The following is a 20,365-nucleotide window of genomic DNA, read 5'->3' on the forward strand; positions in this document are numbered from 1 at the left end:
ATTGGTCGGAGGATGACATTCATGTATCATACAGCCGTTACGGCGCCTTCAGTGACCACTAGCGGCGTACGTCGGCACTCGCTGGAGAGTGTGTCTAAGGCATTGAGCCTGACCGGGTTGCCTCCAAAAACGTCGCCGACAATTGCTTGGTTAAAGGCATGTGCGACACTCATCGGTGAAGAGAACGTGTTGCCATTCTTGAGCCGGCCGGTGTGGCCGAGCGGTTCTAGGCACTTTAGTCTGGAACCGCGCGACCGCTCCGGTCGCAGGTTCGAATCCTCGGGCATGGATGTGTGTGATGTCCTTAGGTTAGTTAGGTCTAAGTAGTTCTAAGTTCTAGGGGACTGATGACCTCAGATGTTAAGTCCCATAGTGCTCAGAGCCATTTGAACCATTTGAAGCCAATCCTGAGCGGTCCATTAGGCATGTTGTTGGGCCCATCTGTACCTCGCTGCATGGTGTCGTGGTTGCAAAGATGGATCTCGCCATGGATGTCGGGAGTGAAGTTGCGCATCATGCAGCCTATTGCGCACAGTTTGAGTCGTAACAAGGTGTCCTGTGGCTGCACGAAAAGCATTATTCAACATGGTGGCATTGTTGTCAGGGTTCCTCTGAGCCATAATCCGTAGGTAGCGGTCATCCACTCCAGTAGTAGCCATTGGACGGCCTGAGGGAGGCTGTCATCGACAGTTGCTGTCTCTCTGTCTCTCCTCCATGTCCGAACAACATCGCTTTGGTTCATTTCGAGACGCCTGGACACTTCCCTTGTTGAGAGTCCTCCTGGCACAAAGTAACAATGCGGATGAGATCGAACCGCGGTATTGACCGTCGAGGCATGGTTGAACTAAAGACAACACGAGCCATGTACCTCCTTCCTGATGGAATGACTGGAACTGATCGGCTATCTTACCCTCTCTTTCTCATATTCGCTGCTCATGCATGTTTGCATGGTTATTTATACCTTTGGGAGGGTTTAGTGACATCTCTGAACAGTCAAAGTTACTGTGTCTGTGATACAATATCCACAGTCAACGTCTGTCTTCAGGAGTCCTGGGAACCGGGTTGATGCAAAACTTTTTTTGATGTGCGTATATAACACGTCTTTGCCTATAGTTTACTCTTATTTTTCTTACAGTTCCGAATATGTTGTATGTTTTAAGTTGCAGAATGATCTTCTAGGTCGACAAATACTATGCATTTGTCTTGATTTTTCAAAAGTCTTCCTTCCATTATCAACGGCAACGTTGGCACCGGCAAATGTACATCCAATCGCGCACACTGACAGAACACAGTGGCATGGTTAGAAAAGAATAGTAATGACAGAGCTGCTTGCTGAGAACAAAAACGCACCCTTTAGGTATGCAGAAAAGTATGCCAAGTTATCGTATTACACTGGATTTAACTACGGCCGTATATCGACACCAAAACAAGTCCGGACCACAGTTGTCTATATCTACATTGACGTAGATACTCTGCAAGCCACCGTTCGTTGCGTATCGGAGGGTACCCTGTACTTCTGCTAGTCATTTGTTTTCCTGTTCCACTCGCAAATAGAGCGATGCAAAAACAACTGTCTATATGCCTCCCAATGACCCCTAATTCTGGTATCTTGAAGCGTGGTCCTTACATGAAATGCATTTTGGCGGCAGTAGAATCGTTCGGCAGTAAGCTTCAAACTCCGGTTCTCTAAACTTTCGCAATAGTGTTTCTCGAAAATAACGATGCTTCCCTCCAGGAATTCCCATTTGAGTTCCCGAAGCACCTCCGTAACAAGTGTTGTTCGACCCTATCTAGCATCTCGCCTCTGAACTGCTTTGTTGTTTTCCTTTAGTCCTACCGGGTAGAGATCCCAAACACTAAGCAGTACTCAAGAATACGTCGCACCAGTGTCCTATATGCGGTATCCTTTACACGTGATCCACTCTTTCCTAAAATTCTCCCAATAAACCGAAGTCGACCATTCGCCTTAGCTGCCACAGTTCTCACATGCTCGTTCCATTTCATATCGCTTTGCAACGTTACGCCCCGATATTTAAACAACACTACAGGTTTGTTCTCCCTACTCCTCCACATTAACTTACATTTTTCCACATTTAGAGCTAGCTGCCATTCATCACATCAACCAGAAATTTTTTTTTAGTCGTCTTTTCTCTTCCTACAGTCCCTCAGCTCCGACACCTTACCGTGCACCACACCATCATCAGCAATCAACCACAGATTGCTGCCCACGCTGTTCGCCAAATCATTTACGAACATAGAGAACACTTCCCTGGGCTATTCCTGACGATACCCTTGTCTCTAATGAACACTCGCCGTCGAGGATAACATACTGGGTTCTATTATTTAGGAAGTGTTCGAGCTACTCACACATTTAGGAACTTAGTCCTATGGAATCTGCCTGTTGTGCTGCATGCATAGTTCGCAATATACCATGTGAGAAAAGAGCAAGCTGAGCTTGACATGAGTGATGCCTTCTAAAACCATGCGGATTTGTGGACATAAGCTTCTCGGTCTCGAGAAACGTTATTGTATTCGAACTGAGAATTATGTAAAGGTTTTTTTAAATTACCGCTAACAGTCACAATCTTTGTCAACTATTGTATTACTTATTTATTTAGCGACATGTTTCGAGGGTTAAACCTCATCTTCAGGATAAATGGCATTACAAAAACAACTTTACAATAAAGTCATACTGATATTACATTGTCTTTTCGGAAATGCTGTGGTCATCTTTGTTCTTCTGGCGTGGCTGTCTCGTTGTGAAGTGTTGCGGTGTATCCATTTCCGTGGCTCTCTTGGTCACTGTTCACAAATTGTCACTAATATAGCAGTAACTTGGAAACACGATCAAAAACAGTACTGTAGTGCAGTCACTGCACTGCATTAAAATCAGTTACAGTAACCGGTGACCATCCACAGAATCATTCGGAGGCGTAATGAATATGACGCACAGACGTGGGCTTACAATAACAAGTATCAATAAAAGATCAACACTAAACTCCCTCAGATGCGAAAGAGTCATGACTTCCAGGATTCCAAGCAGGGGTGTTATTGCTTCCAATCCGTGCAAGGGATCTACAGGCGCCGTAATGTTTAAGCCTCCAGAGTTGGCCAGGTGCTTGCTCACCAGGTTGCACGCTGCGTTAGCTGCCCTTCCCGCAACTCAGGCTATCGGTACTGAAGCCAGCCGGAAAGCATTGGCTGCGACCAACTTAACAACTCGCGGCTTCACGAGCTCCACGCCCAGGCAGCAGGAGTGCCACAAGAACCAACTCGCCAGCTGTGTGGCCTCCCTCTAACTCCGGTACCAAGGAGCGCCAAACCCAACAACGCACTCCTCGACCAAAGACCCTAGTCCTGGCACATGACGCGTTGTTCAGGTGCTCACAGATATTAACATCGAAGTTTGCTGGTGCACCACTGCGAAGAAACCACATCCCTTCCCGGACAGCAAAGGGTACTGTCTCTAAGAACTGTGGCAGCACATCTCACAGGGACATCAGCTAATGTGAACCAGAGAAATGAGGAGGCCACAAATAAGATCCTTGTAGATGATCGTACTGATCGTGCTGAGCGTCTGTGGTCTAGGTTCAAATGGCTCTGAGCACTATGGGACTTAACATCTGTGGTCATCAGTCCCCTAGAACTTAGAACTACTTAAACCTAACTAACCTAAGGACATCACACACATCCATGCTCGAGGCAGGATTCGAACCTGCGATCGTAGCAGTCGCGCGGTCTGTGGTCTAGGCCTAGCATCTTTGATCACTAATCAAAACTTCTCGGTCCCAGGTTAGAACCCTGCCACTGCTTAAATTCTGAATAAAAATCATCAGCAATGGCTGCCGAAGACTTCCGGCGTAAGGAATCACCCTCTTTCAGGTTGGGAAACGTTAGAAAGAGGGTTTTATGTCAGGCAAAACAGGATGTATTTGAGCACAATGAACACGCTCGTTTGCCGGCCGGAGTGGCCGTGCGGTTCTAGGCGCTACAGTCTGGAACCGAGCGACCGCTACGGTCGCAGGTTCGAATCCTGCCTCGGGCATGGATGTGTGTGATGTCCTTAGGTTAGTTAGGTTTAATTAGTTCTAAGTTCTAGGCGACTGATGACCTCAGAAGTTAAGTCGCATAGTGCTCAGAGCCATTTGAACCATTTGAACACGCTCGTTTCAAATTCATTATTGTGCAGCGTGCATGTTTATTCCATTTTTCAACTAGCAACGCGTGAAACTCGCAAATAGCGCTCATATTTTATTAGCAATTTTTGTTCCGCTGCCATTGATGTAACAAGTAATCAGTTGAACTTTCCGTTCTCACGTAGCAGTTTTCACAAAAACATAATTCTCACCCGCACACCTCTCAACACTGTTCACACTTCTCATCCGGCGCTTCTTCGGCTAGTCAGTCGTTTCCTCCGATGCATTCCAAGTCCGCAACTGTAGCTTTCCAATGCTCGCCATTTTGAACTACGAAACAGTCCGCCATTTGCTTACAGCATGAGCACTAAGTTATATTTCTACCGTATCCGTCTCACATCATCAAAAACCACGAACTGTCTATTTTCCATATCTCTCAAAATGATTCACAGCTAATAAATGGCTGGCAGAATTCTTCACTGACATCCTGCTGACTGGTCAACTTCCATTGGAGTTTAAAAAGGCGAAGATAATATCTGTTCTGAAGCCCGGCAAACCCAGCAACATGATAGAAAGCTATCGCCCCATTCCCCTACTTAGCTGCTGCTACAAGCTTTTTTGAAAGGCTAGTATATAACAGAATAAGTAGCGCTATCCTAGAGAACGTTCCAGTTGATCAGGCAGGCTGCTGCGACCAAGTATTGTCTCTCACATCCTTCATAGAGTCAGGATACCAAATGAAGCAGAGAACATCTGTGGCGTTTGTTGATTTAACTACCGCCTTCGACACTGTGTGGAGGGAGGGCCTTATCTACAAATTTCTCCACATCATACCCTGCAGAACAGTGACTCGACTGATTAACAGCATGCTAAGCTATCGGAAGTTCCGTATAATCACTGAAAGCAACATAAGTAAGGAGAGGAAACTGAACAACGGATTACCTTAAGCATCAGCTCTCTCACCATTACTGTTCAACCTACATCTATCTGATCTACCTGACACTTTGTCCAGAAAATACTGCTATGCCGATCACCTGGCTCTAGTCGTACGACACCAGGAAATGAAGACAACAGAAGAGATTCTAACCAACGACCTGTATGCATTAGATAATTGCTTCAAAATCAGGAGATTCCAACCCAGTATGAGGAAAACAGAAGTGTGTTGCTTCCATTTAAATAATCGGTTGACGAACGTAAAACTGGAAGTAAGTTTCAGAGGCAGAATTCTTTGTCATAATTGGAACCCAAAATATCTGGGTGTCATCCTGGACCATACACTATGCTTCAAGGAACACCTTCTTAACTTAGCTCGGAAGTTGAGGACTCGAAACAACATCCTCCATAAGCTATGCGGAACTACCTGGGGATCTTCAGCAACCACTCTGCGATCGTCAGCTCTGGGCTTAGTGTACTCAAGTGCTGAGTATTGTGCACCTGTTTGGATGAACAGTCATCATACGAGGGTTGTTGACACCCAGCTGAATACAACAATGTGCATAATATCTGGCGCAATCAGATCTATTCCAGTTTATTGGCTACCACTGTTAACCGGTATAATGCCTCCTGATCTACGCAGATGTACTGCCCTTATGAGAGAATTCCACAAGATCTCCGGGAATTCTAACCTACCCATGCATAGCGACCTGCCACTTCTAAATCGTAAGAGACTGAAATCACGCCATCCAACTCTGTGCGATGCTGCTGACATGGTTGCTAAGGATTTCAAACCTCCTGAAGAATGGAAAGGTCGCTGGGAAGTAGTGACAGTTGAGCGCCTGCATAACATCTTCTCAGGTGCTAAACTTCCAAGTGGACTCGACCTACCACGCAAGACCTGGACTATTAACAGAATCCGTACCGGCCATGGCCGATGCAGCGATGCTCTCTTTAAGTGGAAGGAGCTGCCTAATCCAGCCTGTGACTGTAGGGCTCCATACCAGACTGTTCACCACACTTTCAGAGAATGCAGGATTCGAGCCTATCACGGGGCTGAAGAGGACTTCCTGATAGCAACTCCAGATGAAGTGCGCTGGATTGAAGGACTGTATATTCAGTTGTGAAGACAAACTTAAGTTTCTTGTCTGTCAATATGTACATATGTATATGTAACTTCATTTCATGATATGTCTGTAGGCCTACTAGGCATGTGCTGCATAAATAACAGTTCGAATTAAGTCTTTATTTCAAATTTTTGCACATTCCGGAACAAACGCTCTCCGCTCTACTTTGAAGCTCTCATTCTCCCACGGGCACATACAGTCTTTCGTTTTTAACCATTTAATACTACCTCCTTAACAAAAATTTTGCAGTTGGAATTAACATGCCTAGCAGTGTCATCGCATTAGTCGACATTAAAGGCAGACAAAAGTTTTCGCATCATGCATTACATATAATCATAACAAACATTTACTCTAGTACAGACAATAAACAGAATAAATTTTTACAGTTTGCTGCCAATTTTAAATCGTCATAGAAAATACTCCAAACAGCAAAATGAGAAAATGAAAGAAGAAAATACACGTACAGACGACAGGTTAGTTAAACAAAAATATGCGTCTAAAAGAAACATCTGTTATTATGTCTGAAAACCGTTATTTTGTGTGATGTGAAAATTAGTTCAGGTTCCACGTTAGGCTGTAGGCGTCCCGGTGCAATTACTAGGCGATGCTCCCATTGCGGGCTGAAAGAAACACTTGGAGACGAATGTCATTGAAATTTCCGCCGTAAAAATATAAAATTTATGGAATCGAATACAGCAGAGCACCCTGTGTTTCTGTAGCCATTAAATACACGGTCCATTCTCATTCAATGTGACCCCTGTCAGAGGCCCCACCAACCACCTTCTGCAGCGCTGACTAGCAGGAAGAGAGTCAGTGAGGTTCTGGAATGTGCCGACAGATATGTGGCCGACTCCAGTGCCGTGGCTAGCTGCGTTAGGTTTAATGTCTGAGGATCGATGCTGCCGAGGAAAAACAAACTACATGTAGCGGCGGACATGGTCCCCAAGGATAGATGCATACTTGTGTTGATGCACTGTGTCTTCCAGAAAAACGAGATCACCCAGGAAATGTCACCAACATCCCCCAGACCAAAACAGTCTCTTCTGTGGCCTGGACCCTTTCGACTATTGTTGCAGGGCAGTACACAGCAAAGGCCATCAGCCCAGTGGAGCATGAAAGGTGATTCATCTGAAAAGACCACCCGTCGCCACTCAGTGGACGTACAGTTGTGACCGACCTTGGTGGCCAAGCGGTTCTAGGCGCTTCAGTCCGGAACCGCGCGACTGCTACGGTCGCAGGTTCGAATCCTGCCTCGGGCGTGGATGTGTGTGATGTCATTAGGTTAGTTAGGTTTAAGTATTTCTGAGTTCTAGGGGACTGATGACCTCAGATGTTGAGTCCCATAGTGCTCAGAGCCATTTGAACCATTTTTTCGTCCAGTTGTTGTACTGCATGCAGATTCCAGGCTTCGTCGCCGACGAACAGCAGTCAGCATGAATGCATGAACAAGGCGACTGCCGCAGGGGCCCATATGCAGCAACGTACGCTGAACGCTCGTTGAGAAGACACTGCTTGTAGCTCCATGATTCTTCTAGGTAGTCAGTTGCTCAACATTTGCCCGTCTATTCGCCCGTATACATCTCCCCAGCCGTCGTTCACCCTGTCATGTATGGCCTCTGGTGCACCACAATTATATCAGTGAGTCACCGTTGGAATTAGCCAAGTCATACAAGTATCTGGGCGCAACAGTGTGCTGGAATAACAAATTGAAAGATCACATAGGCTGAGTTGTGGATAAAGTAGGTGGAAGACTCTGGCTATTGGTAGAATCCTCGGGAAGTGTAGTGGGTCTACAAAGGAGGCTGCCTACAAATCACTCGCGCGACACATTCTATAATACTGTTCAAGTGTGTGGGACCCGTACCAAGTAGGACTAACGGGGGATATTGAACGTACACAAAGAGGGCCGACACCTATGGCTGTAGGTTTGCATGACCTGTAGGAGAGTGTTACAATGATGCTGAAGGAACTGAAGTGGCAGACTCTTGAGGTTTGACGTAAACCATCCCGAGAAAGTCTACTAACAGGAACATACTACAGTCCCTTTCACATCACTCACATAGTGATCGTGAGGATAAGATCAGAATAGTTACAGCACCCAAAGAGGCATTCAATCATTCTTCCCGCGCTCCGTACGTGAATGGAGCGGGAAGAAACTGTAGTAACCGGAACAATGGTATGTACACTCTGCCATGCAGTTCGCGGTTGTTTGCAGAGTATGGATGTTGATGTAGATGTAGATATAGAAGTTGCCTCGGCTCCGGTTTTGTATAGCGCCATTTTTCCATGCGCGGTATACTTTAACCAAGATGGCACACAAGCAGTTTAGAAACCTAGCTGTTTCGGAAACGCTTCCACCATTGACCCAAAAGCCAATGATCTGCCCCTTTGGATGTCAGATAAACCGCACCATTTCCGCATTGCGACAACGACCGCACTGTTGGCCGCGTCCCCCCCCCCCCCCCCCCCCGCCCCCACTCCCGACACGCTTTTTATCTGCCTTCCACTGCTACATCTGCCACCTCCGTCTGTGATTGGTTATTTCTCGTTGGAGTCGAACACATTCAGTGGCCACATTAAAGTGACTGGACCGTGTAGAATATTCCGAAAAAGGGTTTTTCGTAGTTTGAGCTGTTTTATTTTCATTTTTCTTTTTTCGACTCGTGATTGCCTCTTAAAACAGCTCGTTATGGTGACGTGAGAGTATTACGTGGCATATCCCGATAAGCTCTACGAGGCAAAAGTCAGCGGTCAAGGTGTTGGCATTCAGTGCCAGAACAAGTGGGAGAGCAAGACGAGGGACTTAATCTGAAGCATCTGCTGCTCAGCTGCCAGCAGCGCCCAGCTTCCTCCGCCGTCCTATCCTAGGAGGTGACTTCAGCTGCGGGCGGCAACATGCTACCATAATGCCTTGTACCAACGTCTTCTGACATTTCTCTTTCCCTCTGTGCATTTAGTCTATGGTATTAGCAGAATGAATATCCTATTTGTCTTGTTTGTTTTCAGCGCATCTAATGCGGCTCCCTCACGAGTGGACTGTGAAGAGCACAGACCCACACACTGATTTAATACGTGAAATGTGATAGAGTTGTAAGAACAGCGCAAATGTTATCCTCTAAAGTATTGGGGCGTTTAGAGCCATTTTAACTAAAGCATTTCTAGAAATACTCCGTCTGTGTACTTGGAGGCTAGTAATTCTCAAAACGGTGAATCTTTCTGGTATCAGAAAAAGAAATTGACAAAATCTGAAAGATAAATGCTCAGCAGTACTTAGCAAGCAATAAATTAAGATTACTATATTAAATATATGACAGAACATGGGAAACCTCTTATAAAGTTCACAGAGGCTGTGATACATTTCATTCTCTTAAAGAGAGTTCAAACTTACGATTTTTTCCAGCCGACCCGTGGAATGGTGTACGTACATGATGGTCATGATCACCACAAATAACATTTATGGAATATGGAGAAAAAGCTTACACTATATTTTGAATGTGATACTCGCAAAGGAACGTCAGATTGGCTAGCATGTCCACTTGCCGCCAGTACAACGGCAGAATTTGCCCATTAAAATATAATGGAAATGTGATAATTGGATCGTATTCAGTATACTAGCAGCGTCAGTATAAATGGAAGTTTGGAATTAATTAACCGTAATGCCACGTGCAGGAGCGTTTACATTGGCTGCAGCATGTCACGTGCATTGCTGTCGAGGGATACGAATAGCACGACAGTAGACTGAGGTCCCAGAAGTCATGGTATATCACCTAATGTCGTGTCGCACCTCCTTGGACTCGCTTAGTGCAGCACGTCGACGTGGCATGGACTCCAAAAGCAACTGGAAGTCCCCTGGAGAAATATTGAACCATGCCGCCTCTTCTTTTTTTAGTCATCAGTCTTCTAACTGATTTCATGCGGCCCGCCACAAATTATTCTCCTGTGCCAACCTCTCTATTTAAGAGTAGTATTTGCAACCCACGTCCACAGTTATTTGCTGGTTGTATTCCAATCTCTGTTTTCCTCTGCAGTTTTTACCCTCTACAACTTCCTCTAGTACCATGGAAGTTATTCTGTGTTGTCTTAACAGATGTCCTACATCCTGTACCTTCTTCTTGTCATTGTTTTCCGTACATTCCGTTCCTCGCCGATTCTCCGAAGAACCTCATCATTCCTTATCTTATCAGTCCATCTAATTTTCAATTTTCTACTGTAGTACCACATCTCAAATGCTTCAATTCTCTTCTTTTCCAGTTTTACCACAGAGAATATTTTACTACCATAAAATGCTGTGCTCCAAATGTACATTCTCAGAAATTTCTTCCTCAAATTAAGACCTATGTTTGATACCAGTAGACTTCTCTTGGCCAGGAATATCTTTTTTGTCAGTATTAGTCTGCTTGACAGTTCGTTCCATTCAGCATATCACGTAATTTCGCTTCACTTTCCTAGAGCATAGCAATGTCATCATATGATCTTATCATTGATATCCTTTCACCTTGAATTTCAATTTCCACTCTTGAACGAATCACTGCTACTTCGGTGCACGGTTTTAACAGTTTCAATCTTCCCATATCTCCCCGCTTTTTCCGAGTATACCTTCTCCAGTTGTGATTCCTGAACAGAGTATTCGCTATTACAAGATGAAATTTATTGCAGAAATCAATTTTTCCTCTCTAATTCCTAGTACTAAGCGCATTTCTCCAGTATCCCTTTCTTCTACTTCTTCCCCTACAAGCGCACACAAACCGCTCCTAATATTAGGTTTTCATCTCTCTTTGTTGTTGTTGTGGTATTCAGTCCAGAGACTGGTTTGATGCAGCTCTCCATGCTACTCTATCCTGTGCGGGCTTCTTCATCTCCCAGTACTTACTGCAACATACATCCTTCTGAATCTGTTTAGTGTATTCATCTCTTGGTCTCGCTCTACGATCTTTACCCTCCACGCTGCCCTCCAATACTAAATTGATGATGGCTCAGAATATGCCCTACCAACCGATCCCTTCTTTTAGCCAAGATGTGCCACAAATTTCTCTTCTCTCCAGTTCTATTCAATACCTCCTCATTAGTTATATGATCTACCCATCTAATCTTCAGCATTCTTCTGTAGCACCACATTTCGAAAGCTTCTATTCTCTTCTTGCCTAAACTATTAATCGTCCACGTTTCACTTCCATACATGGCTACACTCCATACAAATACTTTCAAAAACGACTTCCTGACAGTTAAATCTATACTCGATGATAACAGATTTCTCTTCTTCAGAAACGCTTTCCTTGCCATTGCCAGTCTACATTTTATATTCTTTCTACTTCGACCATCATCAGTTATTTTACTCCCCAAATAGCAAAACTCATTTACTACTTTAAGTGTCTCATTTCCTAATTTAATTCCCGCAGCATCACCCGATTTAATTCGACTACAGTCCATTATCCTGGTTTTGCTTTTGTTGATGTTCATCTTATATCCTCCTTTCAAGACACTGTCCATTCCGTTCAGCTGCTCTTCCAGGTCCTTTGTTGTCTCTAACAGAATTACAATGTCATCGGCGAACCTCAAAGTTGTTATTTCTTCTCCATGGATTTTAATACCTATTCCGAATTTTTCTTTTGTTTCCTTTACTGGTTGCTCAATATACAGATTGAATAACATCGGGGATAGGCTGCAACCCTGTCTCACTCGTTTCCCAACCACTGCTTCCCTTTCATGCCCCTCGACTGTTATAACTGTCATCTGGTTTCTATACAAATTGTTAATAGCGTTTCGCTCCCTGTGTTTTACCCCTGCCACCTTCAGAATTTGAAAGAGAGTATTCCAGTCAACATTGTCAAAAGCTTTCTCTAAGTCTACAAAGGCGAGAAACGTAGGTTTGCCTTTCCTTAATCTATTTTCTAAGATAAGTCGTAGGGTCAGTATTGCCTCACCTGTTACAACATTTCTACGGAATCCAAACTGATCTTCCCCGAGGTTGACTTCTACCAGTTTTTCCATTCGTCTGTAAGGAATTCGTGTTAGTATTTTGCAGCGGTAGCTTATTAAACTGATAGTTCGGTAATTTTCACATCTGTCAACACCTGCTTTTTTGGGACTTTAGTTATTATATTATTCTTGAAGTCTGAGGGTATTTCGCCTGTCTCATACTTCTTGCTCACCAGATGGCTGAGTTTTGATAGGTCTGGCTCTCCCAAGGCTGTCAGTAGTTCTAATGGAATGTTGTCTACTCCCGAGGCCTTGTTTCGACTTAGGTCTTTCAGTGCTCTGTCAAACTCTTCCTGCAGTATCATATCTCCTATTTCATCTTCATCTACATTCTCTGCTATTTCTATAATATTGTCCTCAAGAACATCGCCCTCGTATAGGCCCTCTATATACTCCTTCCACCTTTCTGCTTTCCCTTCTTTGTTTAGTACTGAGTTTCCATCTGAGCTCTTGATATTCATACAAGTGGTTCTCTTTTCTCCAAAGGTCTCTTTAATTTTCCTGTATGCAATATCTATCTTACCCCTAGTGAGATAATCTACATTCTTACATTTGTCCTCTAGCCATCCCTGCTTAGCCATTTTGCACTTCCTGTCGATCTCATTTTTGAGACGTTTGTATTCCCTTTTGTCCGCTTCATTTACTGCATTTTTATACTTTCTCCTTTCATCAATTAAATTCAATATCTCTTCTGTTACCCAAAGATTTCTACTAGCCCTCGTCTTTTTACCTACTTGATCCTCTGCTGCCTTCATTACTTCATCTCTCAAAGCTACCCATTCTTCTTCTACTGTATTTCTATGCCCCATTCCTGTCAATTGTTCCCTTATGCTCTCCCTGAAACTCTGTACAACCCCTGGTTTAGTCAGTTTATCCAGGTCCCATCTCCTTAAATTCCCACGTTTTTGCAGTTTCTTCAATTTTAGTCTACAGTTCATAACCAATAGATTGTGGTCGGAGTCCACATCTGCCCCTGGAAATGTCTTACAATTTAAAACCTGGTTCCCAAATCTCTGTCTTTCCATTATATAATGTATCTGAAAACTGGCATCTCAACAGATACATCTCCATTTTCGTTGCACCTACGATACGGCTATCTGTATATCGCAGAGGCGCACAAGCCATCCCACCGACGCTAAGGTCCATTGTTCATGTAGACGGATGGGGGGGGGGACAATAAATCCCTGATTTATTTTATAAATGGCATAGCAAATTTTAAAGGAATCTAGGATTCATTACAAACATTTCACTGAAAACAAGCAGTGCATAAGTGATCAAATCTGTTTATTATAACTGATTGTTGGCTTGTTTCTGAGGCGAATGAGAGTAGTAAACTTGAAACGTCCCCTTAGAAAAATTATACATGACTGTGCTTAAACTGACACACAATATTTTTAGCGCAACGGAATCTGACTTTCAACAATCCCTACAAAAGAATGGCCCTGACTAACATTAATCTATACCTTTCACAAATCACTTACCTCACAAAAATCTTCGTTACTCAAGCTACTGCAATACAGCAAGTGCCACTACTGCCAGCTAAATAAAAGATTCAAACTACTGAAGACACCAACTACTGATAGGCATACTTAGCAAATGAAAGATTTTGGTAGAGAACAAACAATGTATTTACCTTAATAGTGTTAAAAAGTCATAATATATATATATCAGTTTATGATATCCAGTCTTACAAATTTACTGTCTCTGTCCAGATCATCCGCTCTCAAAACTCCGCCATCTCACTCCCCACATCCACCACTGCTGACGGCTCACCTCCAACTGCGCAACGCTACGCGCTGTTCACATCCAGCTGCCCAACACTACAATGGCAGACAACAATGCAAGCTAGCCACAGACTGCACACTGCACAGCCAGTGATTTTCACACAGAGCGCTACGTGGTGTTACCAATAAGAAAACCTAAACAGCCTACTTACAAACCGACCTCGCCAAGTTTCGATCATCGTTATCCTATCACGGAGTTAAACACCGAGTACGCAGGCAAAAGTATGACAACCAGTGAAATCAAGTATAATACCAGGGCAAGGCGACCGATCAAGGGTTCCCAGATTCCACTGATGTACCGAACGTACCTCTCCCAGCTTACCTGTTGTTGCTGGACATGTTCTCACCATAGTCATAGACGACCACCGCCGAACCGGAAAAGCGTCAGCCACATCAGGAATCCCAGACAAAAAATGGTTCAAATGGCTCTGAGCACTATGGGACTCAACTGCTGTGGTCATTAGTCCCCTAGAACTAAGAACTACTTAAACCTAACTAACCTAAGGACATCACACACACCCATGCCCGAGGCAGGATTCGAACCTGCGACCGTAGCAGCAGCGCGGCTCCGGACTGGAGCGCCTAGAACCGCACGGCCACCGCGGCCGGCAATCCCAGACATAGAAGACAGTTTGCAGATGTGTCTGCGTCAGCGGTCAGAAGGCATCCTCCGTCCGCCTTCAGAGTCTGGCTGTCAGTTATAGTGTCCTCTCCAGAGTATGCAGCTTAAATCTTCTTCTCTCCCCAGTACGCCAAGCCCAAGTGTTCCGAAAAACATAATTCCTTTCGTTCTGGCGACTGTTTTTTGTACGTCTAAAGTTTTTTGACCACTTGATAAATTTACTGCCAAGACTGGCAAATGGCATATATTTATAATACTTGCAGCCCTCCCTTTAGAGCGGCCACAAAACTATATCTCCAGTCAACTGATCTTACTTTCTCTTCAATCTGAAAGTGGGGACTCAGAACCTACGCCACAGACCATCCACTAATGAGTGATATTGTCATTCCCAATGTAGCGTTTTTGCCACTGTGAAAAACAAAAATGAAAACGTCATCGTATCCCTCTTGGCATTGGCATGGCAGACGACCAGTCCTTCGATAATAATTGATGCTTCTTGATTTTTCGTACACTTTATAGAGGTTATGCTTTTGCAGATTCAGAGATGCAGTCTGTGTTTCCACGAAGTCAACATCACCCTGTGGACGTGTGCTATGGCCAGTAACGGAGGACCAATGTGGGAGGCTGCACTGCAACACAACGGCGGAGTCTCGGTATATTGTCCCATAGCTCTGCGTGTCTTGTAGCCTGGCACCCTGTTGGCTGCATACAACCGTCCGCGACCGGGTAGACAACAGTTCCGCCTTTTCGCTCTCTGCCTGGCCGCAAATGAACGTGTGGCGTCAAGGGAAGCCCCCATCTCCAGGGTCATCTTAAAATATGGTCGCCAGTCTGCCTCAAGCGCCAGCTCGCGCCGAACAGCGTCTTTTCCGTCTGAACTAACACCTGTTGTTGATAATTCTTCCGGGTTATATGGCCGTGGTCCATGGAATTCTTCTATTCCTAACGTTTCGTCCAGTACTACGTTGGACATCTTCAGAGGTATGGCTGGTCCTGCTGAGTCCTGCCGACTCATCTGATGGTAAATTATACAAGGAACACCCAGCAACAAATTTCCAGCATCTAAACGGTTCATCCAATTTCGTTGTTCGATATGTCTTTAGAAAGCTATTAGTGTAACCTAAATTGGTATAAATTACAGGCATGTAACTTCAATAGTACATGAGATATTGGAGGTCAAAGTGGCCGATTACTATCGATCACGTCAGGCCATAAGTACTCCACAGTAACATGAAAAAACGGTAGCAGCATGCTTATAAATATATTTATCGATCTATGTCTTTGTTTATATCCGATATATACTATTCATGACGAAATTGGTTAAATATTTACTGTGTTTTAGAAAGGACAGAGACATTAGGCTACTGGCCTACCTTCTGTTCTATCACTTTGATATATGTTTATTTAATTTGTTTATGTATTTAGTAATTTGTGTTACAGCGTGTTTAAGGTCCAGCCGTAGGAATATTTATTTAAGTTCAAGTTATTCTAATGTAAATACAGTATTTCGAATGTGTTTCAAAATGTCTGTGAGTGTGCGTTGGCTTGGAGACATGACGGAAGCGCTATCGCCAGTCACAGCGCTCGTTACTAAGGGCGCCGACTACTGAAGTGAATGGAGTGGGAGTTCTGAAGAGTACGGGAGAGGACACGGGGTGAGAGTCTGGGACAGTAAGGCTTGGCGGACGCGCGGGGTCGGCGGAAAGGCTTGGACAGTGGAGCACTTTGCACGTGGCCGCGGAGTATAGAAATATTTCGTAGTCCCGACTTGTGCACTTGTGAGATTTCCGTGGCTTCTGCAGTGAAGACGTAGTGTGCGTTTAGAAGTCAATATCTCGCGAGCTATGTTGTTGTTCAGAACTAATTACGTGAAGTAGGAATCTATTGATTCCCTGTTATTCAACTTATATTTTATTTAATTGCTGGACCATCGAGTTTTTTGTAGAAATATACCGCATTCTCAAAAGTACTTCTACTATCGTACTCATCATTTAAAGTCGTTAAGATAGTACCTGCAGATTTTATTTAATTGCAATCTTTCATTTATAAATCTATATATTACATTCATAATTCGCAATTGCTGAGTGATAGAAACCTTCGATCATTCGATTCATGTGTGTATTTTTATCGTGTACTGTAGACTGAGCAGTCGTCGGCTGATACTCGTATCCGAGTTTTCATTTCTCTCCTGAGATTTCCTTTGTCACGGTTCAGGCGTGGAAGTGTCGTTGATGGCTTAGCAATCCAATCCTAGCGTGGAACAGGCGGCCACAGACATTACAGCTGATGGAAGGTGGAGGACGTGGCTGAGCCTGGAGGAGTTTACGTCTCCGGCGTTTGTCATTCTCCATTCTTCGACGTTCCAGCTCAAAGTTTTGAAGAGCATTTGAGGTAACTGAGCGCCAGCGACTTCGGTCTTCTGCTATTGTGGACTAGTTACTCGGATTGATGTTCAAGTTTTTCAGATTTTTCTTGTACTGATCCTTATAACGTTTGAGAGGGGCACCTCGTGGCCTTTTACCTGTGCTCACTTCGCTGTACAGCATTTGGCGTGGAAGTCTGTCATTTTTCATCCGCTGGACATGTCCGACCCATCTGAATTGATGCCCAATGATAAGAGCTTCCATGCTATACATTTTTGCTTTCTCAAGAACAGCTGTGTTGGATATGAAGTCATCCCATTTCAGGTTCATGATATATCTTAGCTTCTGTTGGTTGAAGCGTTCTAGTTTCTTCAGATCACAGCGATATAACGTCCAGGTTTCGCAACCATATAGCAGGGTGAAAATGACTACAGCTTTGTACACCATCAGTTTGGTGTACAGCGTTAGGTCATTATTCAGGAAGACACGCTTTGTAAGACGTCCAAATGCTACATGGTCAGCACGTAATCTATTCTCCACATCTTTTCCAGATGAGCAGTTAGATGACAGTATGCTTCCCAGGTAGAGGAAATGGTCCACTTGTTCCAAGGGTGTATCACAAATAGATACGTTGAAGTCAGGAATGGAGGAGCCAGGAGTTGGCTGCGCCATCACCTTTGTCTTTGGAATATTGATGGAGAGACCAAATCGTTCGTACGCCCTGCTGAAGGAATCAACTGACAGCTGCAACTCTGCAGGTGAATGAGCTGGAGAAGCATTGTCATCAGCATACTGCAGCTCTGTCACACGAGTGGTACTGGTGAACCTTTTTGAATGGAGTCTGGACTGGTTGAATAATCCTCCATCAAACCTGTACTTTAGTTCTATTCCTGCATTGTTTACGGTTGTCTCGTAAAGCATAGCTGCCAGATACAATGCAAATAATGTTGGTGCAAGAACGCATCCTTGTTTAAGCCCACTTGTTATTGGGAATTCACCAGTTGTTTCATTCTGGCAGAGGACCTGTCCAGTCATATCATCGTGGAGAGCTTCAATCAGGTCAACAAAATGTTCAGGGGAGCCGAAGCGTTTTAAGACCATCCACATGGCTTCTCTGGGAACTGTATCAAAGGCCTTTTCTAGATCGTAGAAAACAAGTAGTAAAGGCTTTTGCTGTTCTCTGCACTTCTCCTGTAGTTGTCGTGCACAGAAAATCATGTCAATTGTCCCTCTTGAAGGTCGAAACCCGTATTGAGACTCAGGTAGTATAGTCTCTGAAAGTGTCTGGAGGCGATTTAAAAGGATTCTTGCAAAAATTTTGCCAGTGACAGAGAGTAGAGATATTCCCCGGTAGTTACCACAGACGCTTCTGTCGCCCTTCTTGAAGATGGTGACAATTGTGGAGTTCTTCAAGTCAGCTGGTACCTTGCAGGTTTCCCACATTAATAGAATGAGTGAGAAGAGTCTGTTTTTTAGAGGCAAGCCGCCACCCTCAATAAGCTCCATCGGGATGCTGTCAGGTCCAGGAGCCTTCCCAGGTTTCACACTCTTGAGTGCATTGCAAAATTCTTGAAAAGTTGGAGGATCAGCCATCCAGGGTTTTGGAGGGTGCTGTGGGACATTTTTGAGAAAATCTCCAGTGCCAGTAGAAGGGTGGTTTAACAGTGAGCTGAAGTGCTCTTTCCAACGATTTAAGATGTCCTGACTTTCAGTAAGAATGGTGGGGTTGTCAACAGCTTTCAGTGTTCCTGATGAGGAGCGGATAGGTCCATACAGCTCTTTAATACCAGCGTAGAAGCCACGCAGGTTCCTTGCATCGGAAAGATTTTGGAGTTCTGTGGCTTTCTGTTGCCACCATTTGTTCTTGATTACTCGTATTTCACTTTGACATTTCTGCTTGAGTTCTTGAAAGTGTGCTATCTTTTCTGCGCAGGACGGATCTTGAGCAAGGGATAGGTAAGCATCCCTCTTTGCATTGATGATGGCTTGGATTTCTCCATGGTTGTCATCAAACCAGTCACTTCTTTTCCGTGCACTAAAACCAACAGCATTCTCAGCAGTTTCTTTGATGATGTTCTTTAATGTGGTCCATTCTTGTTCGACGTCATATGTGGCTGCTGGAGCTTTGTTAAGTTGTTCAGACAGTATGTCTTGGAAGTGTGAGCGAACGTTTTTGTTGTTCAGGTTGCTTATGTTGAATTTTCTGCGTGGTACGTTTGAAAAGTGGGATCGTGGCTTGCGATACTTTGGTACTCTCAAACGGCTGACTAAAAGTCTATGGTCAGTCCAGCACTCATCGATGTTTAGTGCTGCTTTTGTGATGAGAATGTCTTTCTTGTCACGCTGTCGCGTAATAACGTGGTCTATAAGATGCCAATGTTTGGAGCGTGGGTGCATCCATGTGGTCTTATAGCGGTTACGCAAACGGAATTGGGTATTGGAGATGACAAGCTCGTGCTCAGCACATAGACCAAGAAGTAACAACCCATTTTCATTGCAGTTTACCACCCCTTGTTTACCCATGACGTATCTCCAAAAACGGTTGTCCCTTCCCAATCTGGCATTGAAATCAACAAGTAAAATTAATTTATCTTGAATGGGTATTTTAGAGAGAGTACTGTTCAGTTGGTGGTAGAACTCATTCTTTGTGTCTTCATCACTGTCTAAAGTAGGAGCATATGCAGAGACGAAGGTGATGAATCTGTCTGAACCAATGGGTACTCTAAGAGTCATCAGCCTTTCATTAATTGAGACAGGTGTAAGTCGAAGATCTTTCACTATTTTCGTTTTTACGGCAAATCCTGCACCATGGATGCGTGGTTCTCCTGCATCCTTTCCCTTCCAGAAGATGGTGTACCATGAACGTACCTCGCTAATGTGTCCCTCACCTGAGAGTCTTGTCTCACTCAAGGCAGCTATGTCTATATCTAGCCGGGCTAGTTCTTGGGTGATAAGAGCGGTTCTTCTCTCTGGCCTGTAGTTGTTCACGTCCAGGAGGGTCCTGACATTCCATGTCCCTATTGTCATAATCATTTCATTCTTCTTTTGTTTACGTCCGCAGCATAAAGAGTGACCTACCGTGTGCCGATTCCCAGCCCGGTTCAAGTGGGACTTCCGATGTTTAGCCCACATTTTCTAGGGCCTTCCCCATTCAGGGTGGGCAGCGGTCATCCTAAATAATCCTGCCCAGTCGCAGATGCAGGACCGCATTCCCGAGTAGTCGCACGGGTTCTCAGGAAGGCGACCATCACACACCTGCCGCCAATGTGCAGGTCCAGACTTGTAGCTTCCAGCCTCACTCGGAGCCTGCTACCATCGTCCTTATCCCATCGCCATTGGTCTTTAGAGAAAATGACAGGAGAAATTGCCATTTGCGTGAATTTGTTTAAGGTGGATTACAGCTTGCGAGGAAGTGACCCACACA

General features: G+C 44.4%; 1 protein-coding gene across 1 annotated transcript in view; it reads right to left on the reverse strand.

Moving 5' to 3' along the window:
• LOC124788891 overlaps positions 1-19,968 on the reverse strand; it is a 36,260-nt gene extending 16,292 nt beyond the window's left edge. The window contains exon 1 of the mRNA XM_047256172.1: positions 18,432-19,968. Within this exon, the coding sequence (XP_047112128.1) occupies positions 18,432-19,968 (1,537 nt within the window). The remainder of the gene's footprint in view (positions 1-18,431) is intronic.
• Between the last annotated feature and the right edge of the window lie 397 nt (positions 19,969-20,365).

Source organism: Schistocerca piceifrons, chromosome 3 (assembly GCF_021461385.2).
Source record: "Schistocerca piceifrons isolate TAMUIC-IGC-003096 chromosome 3, iqSchPice1.1, whole genome shotgun sequence".
In the NCBI taxonomy this organism is placed as follows: Eukaryota; Metazoa; Arthropoda; class Insecta; order Orthoptera; family Acrididae; genus Schistocerca; species Schistocerca piceifrons.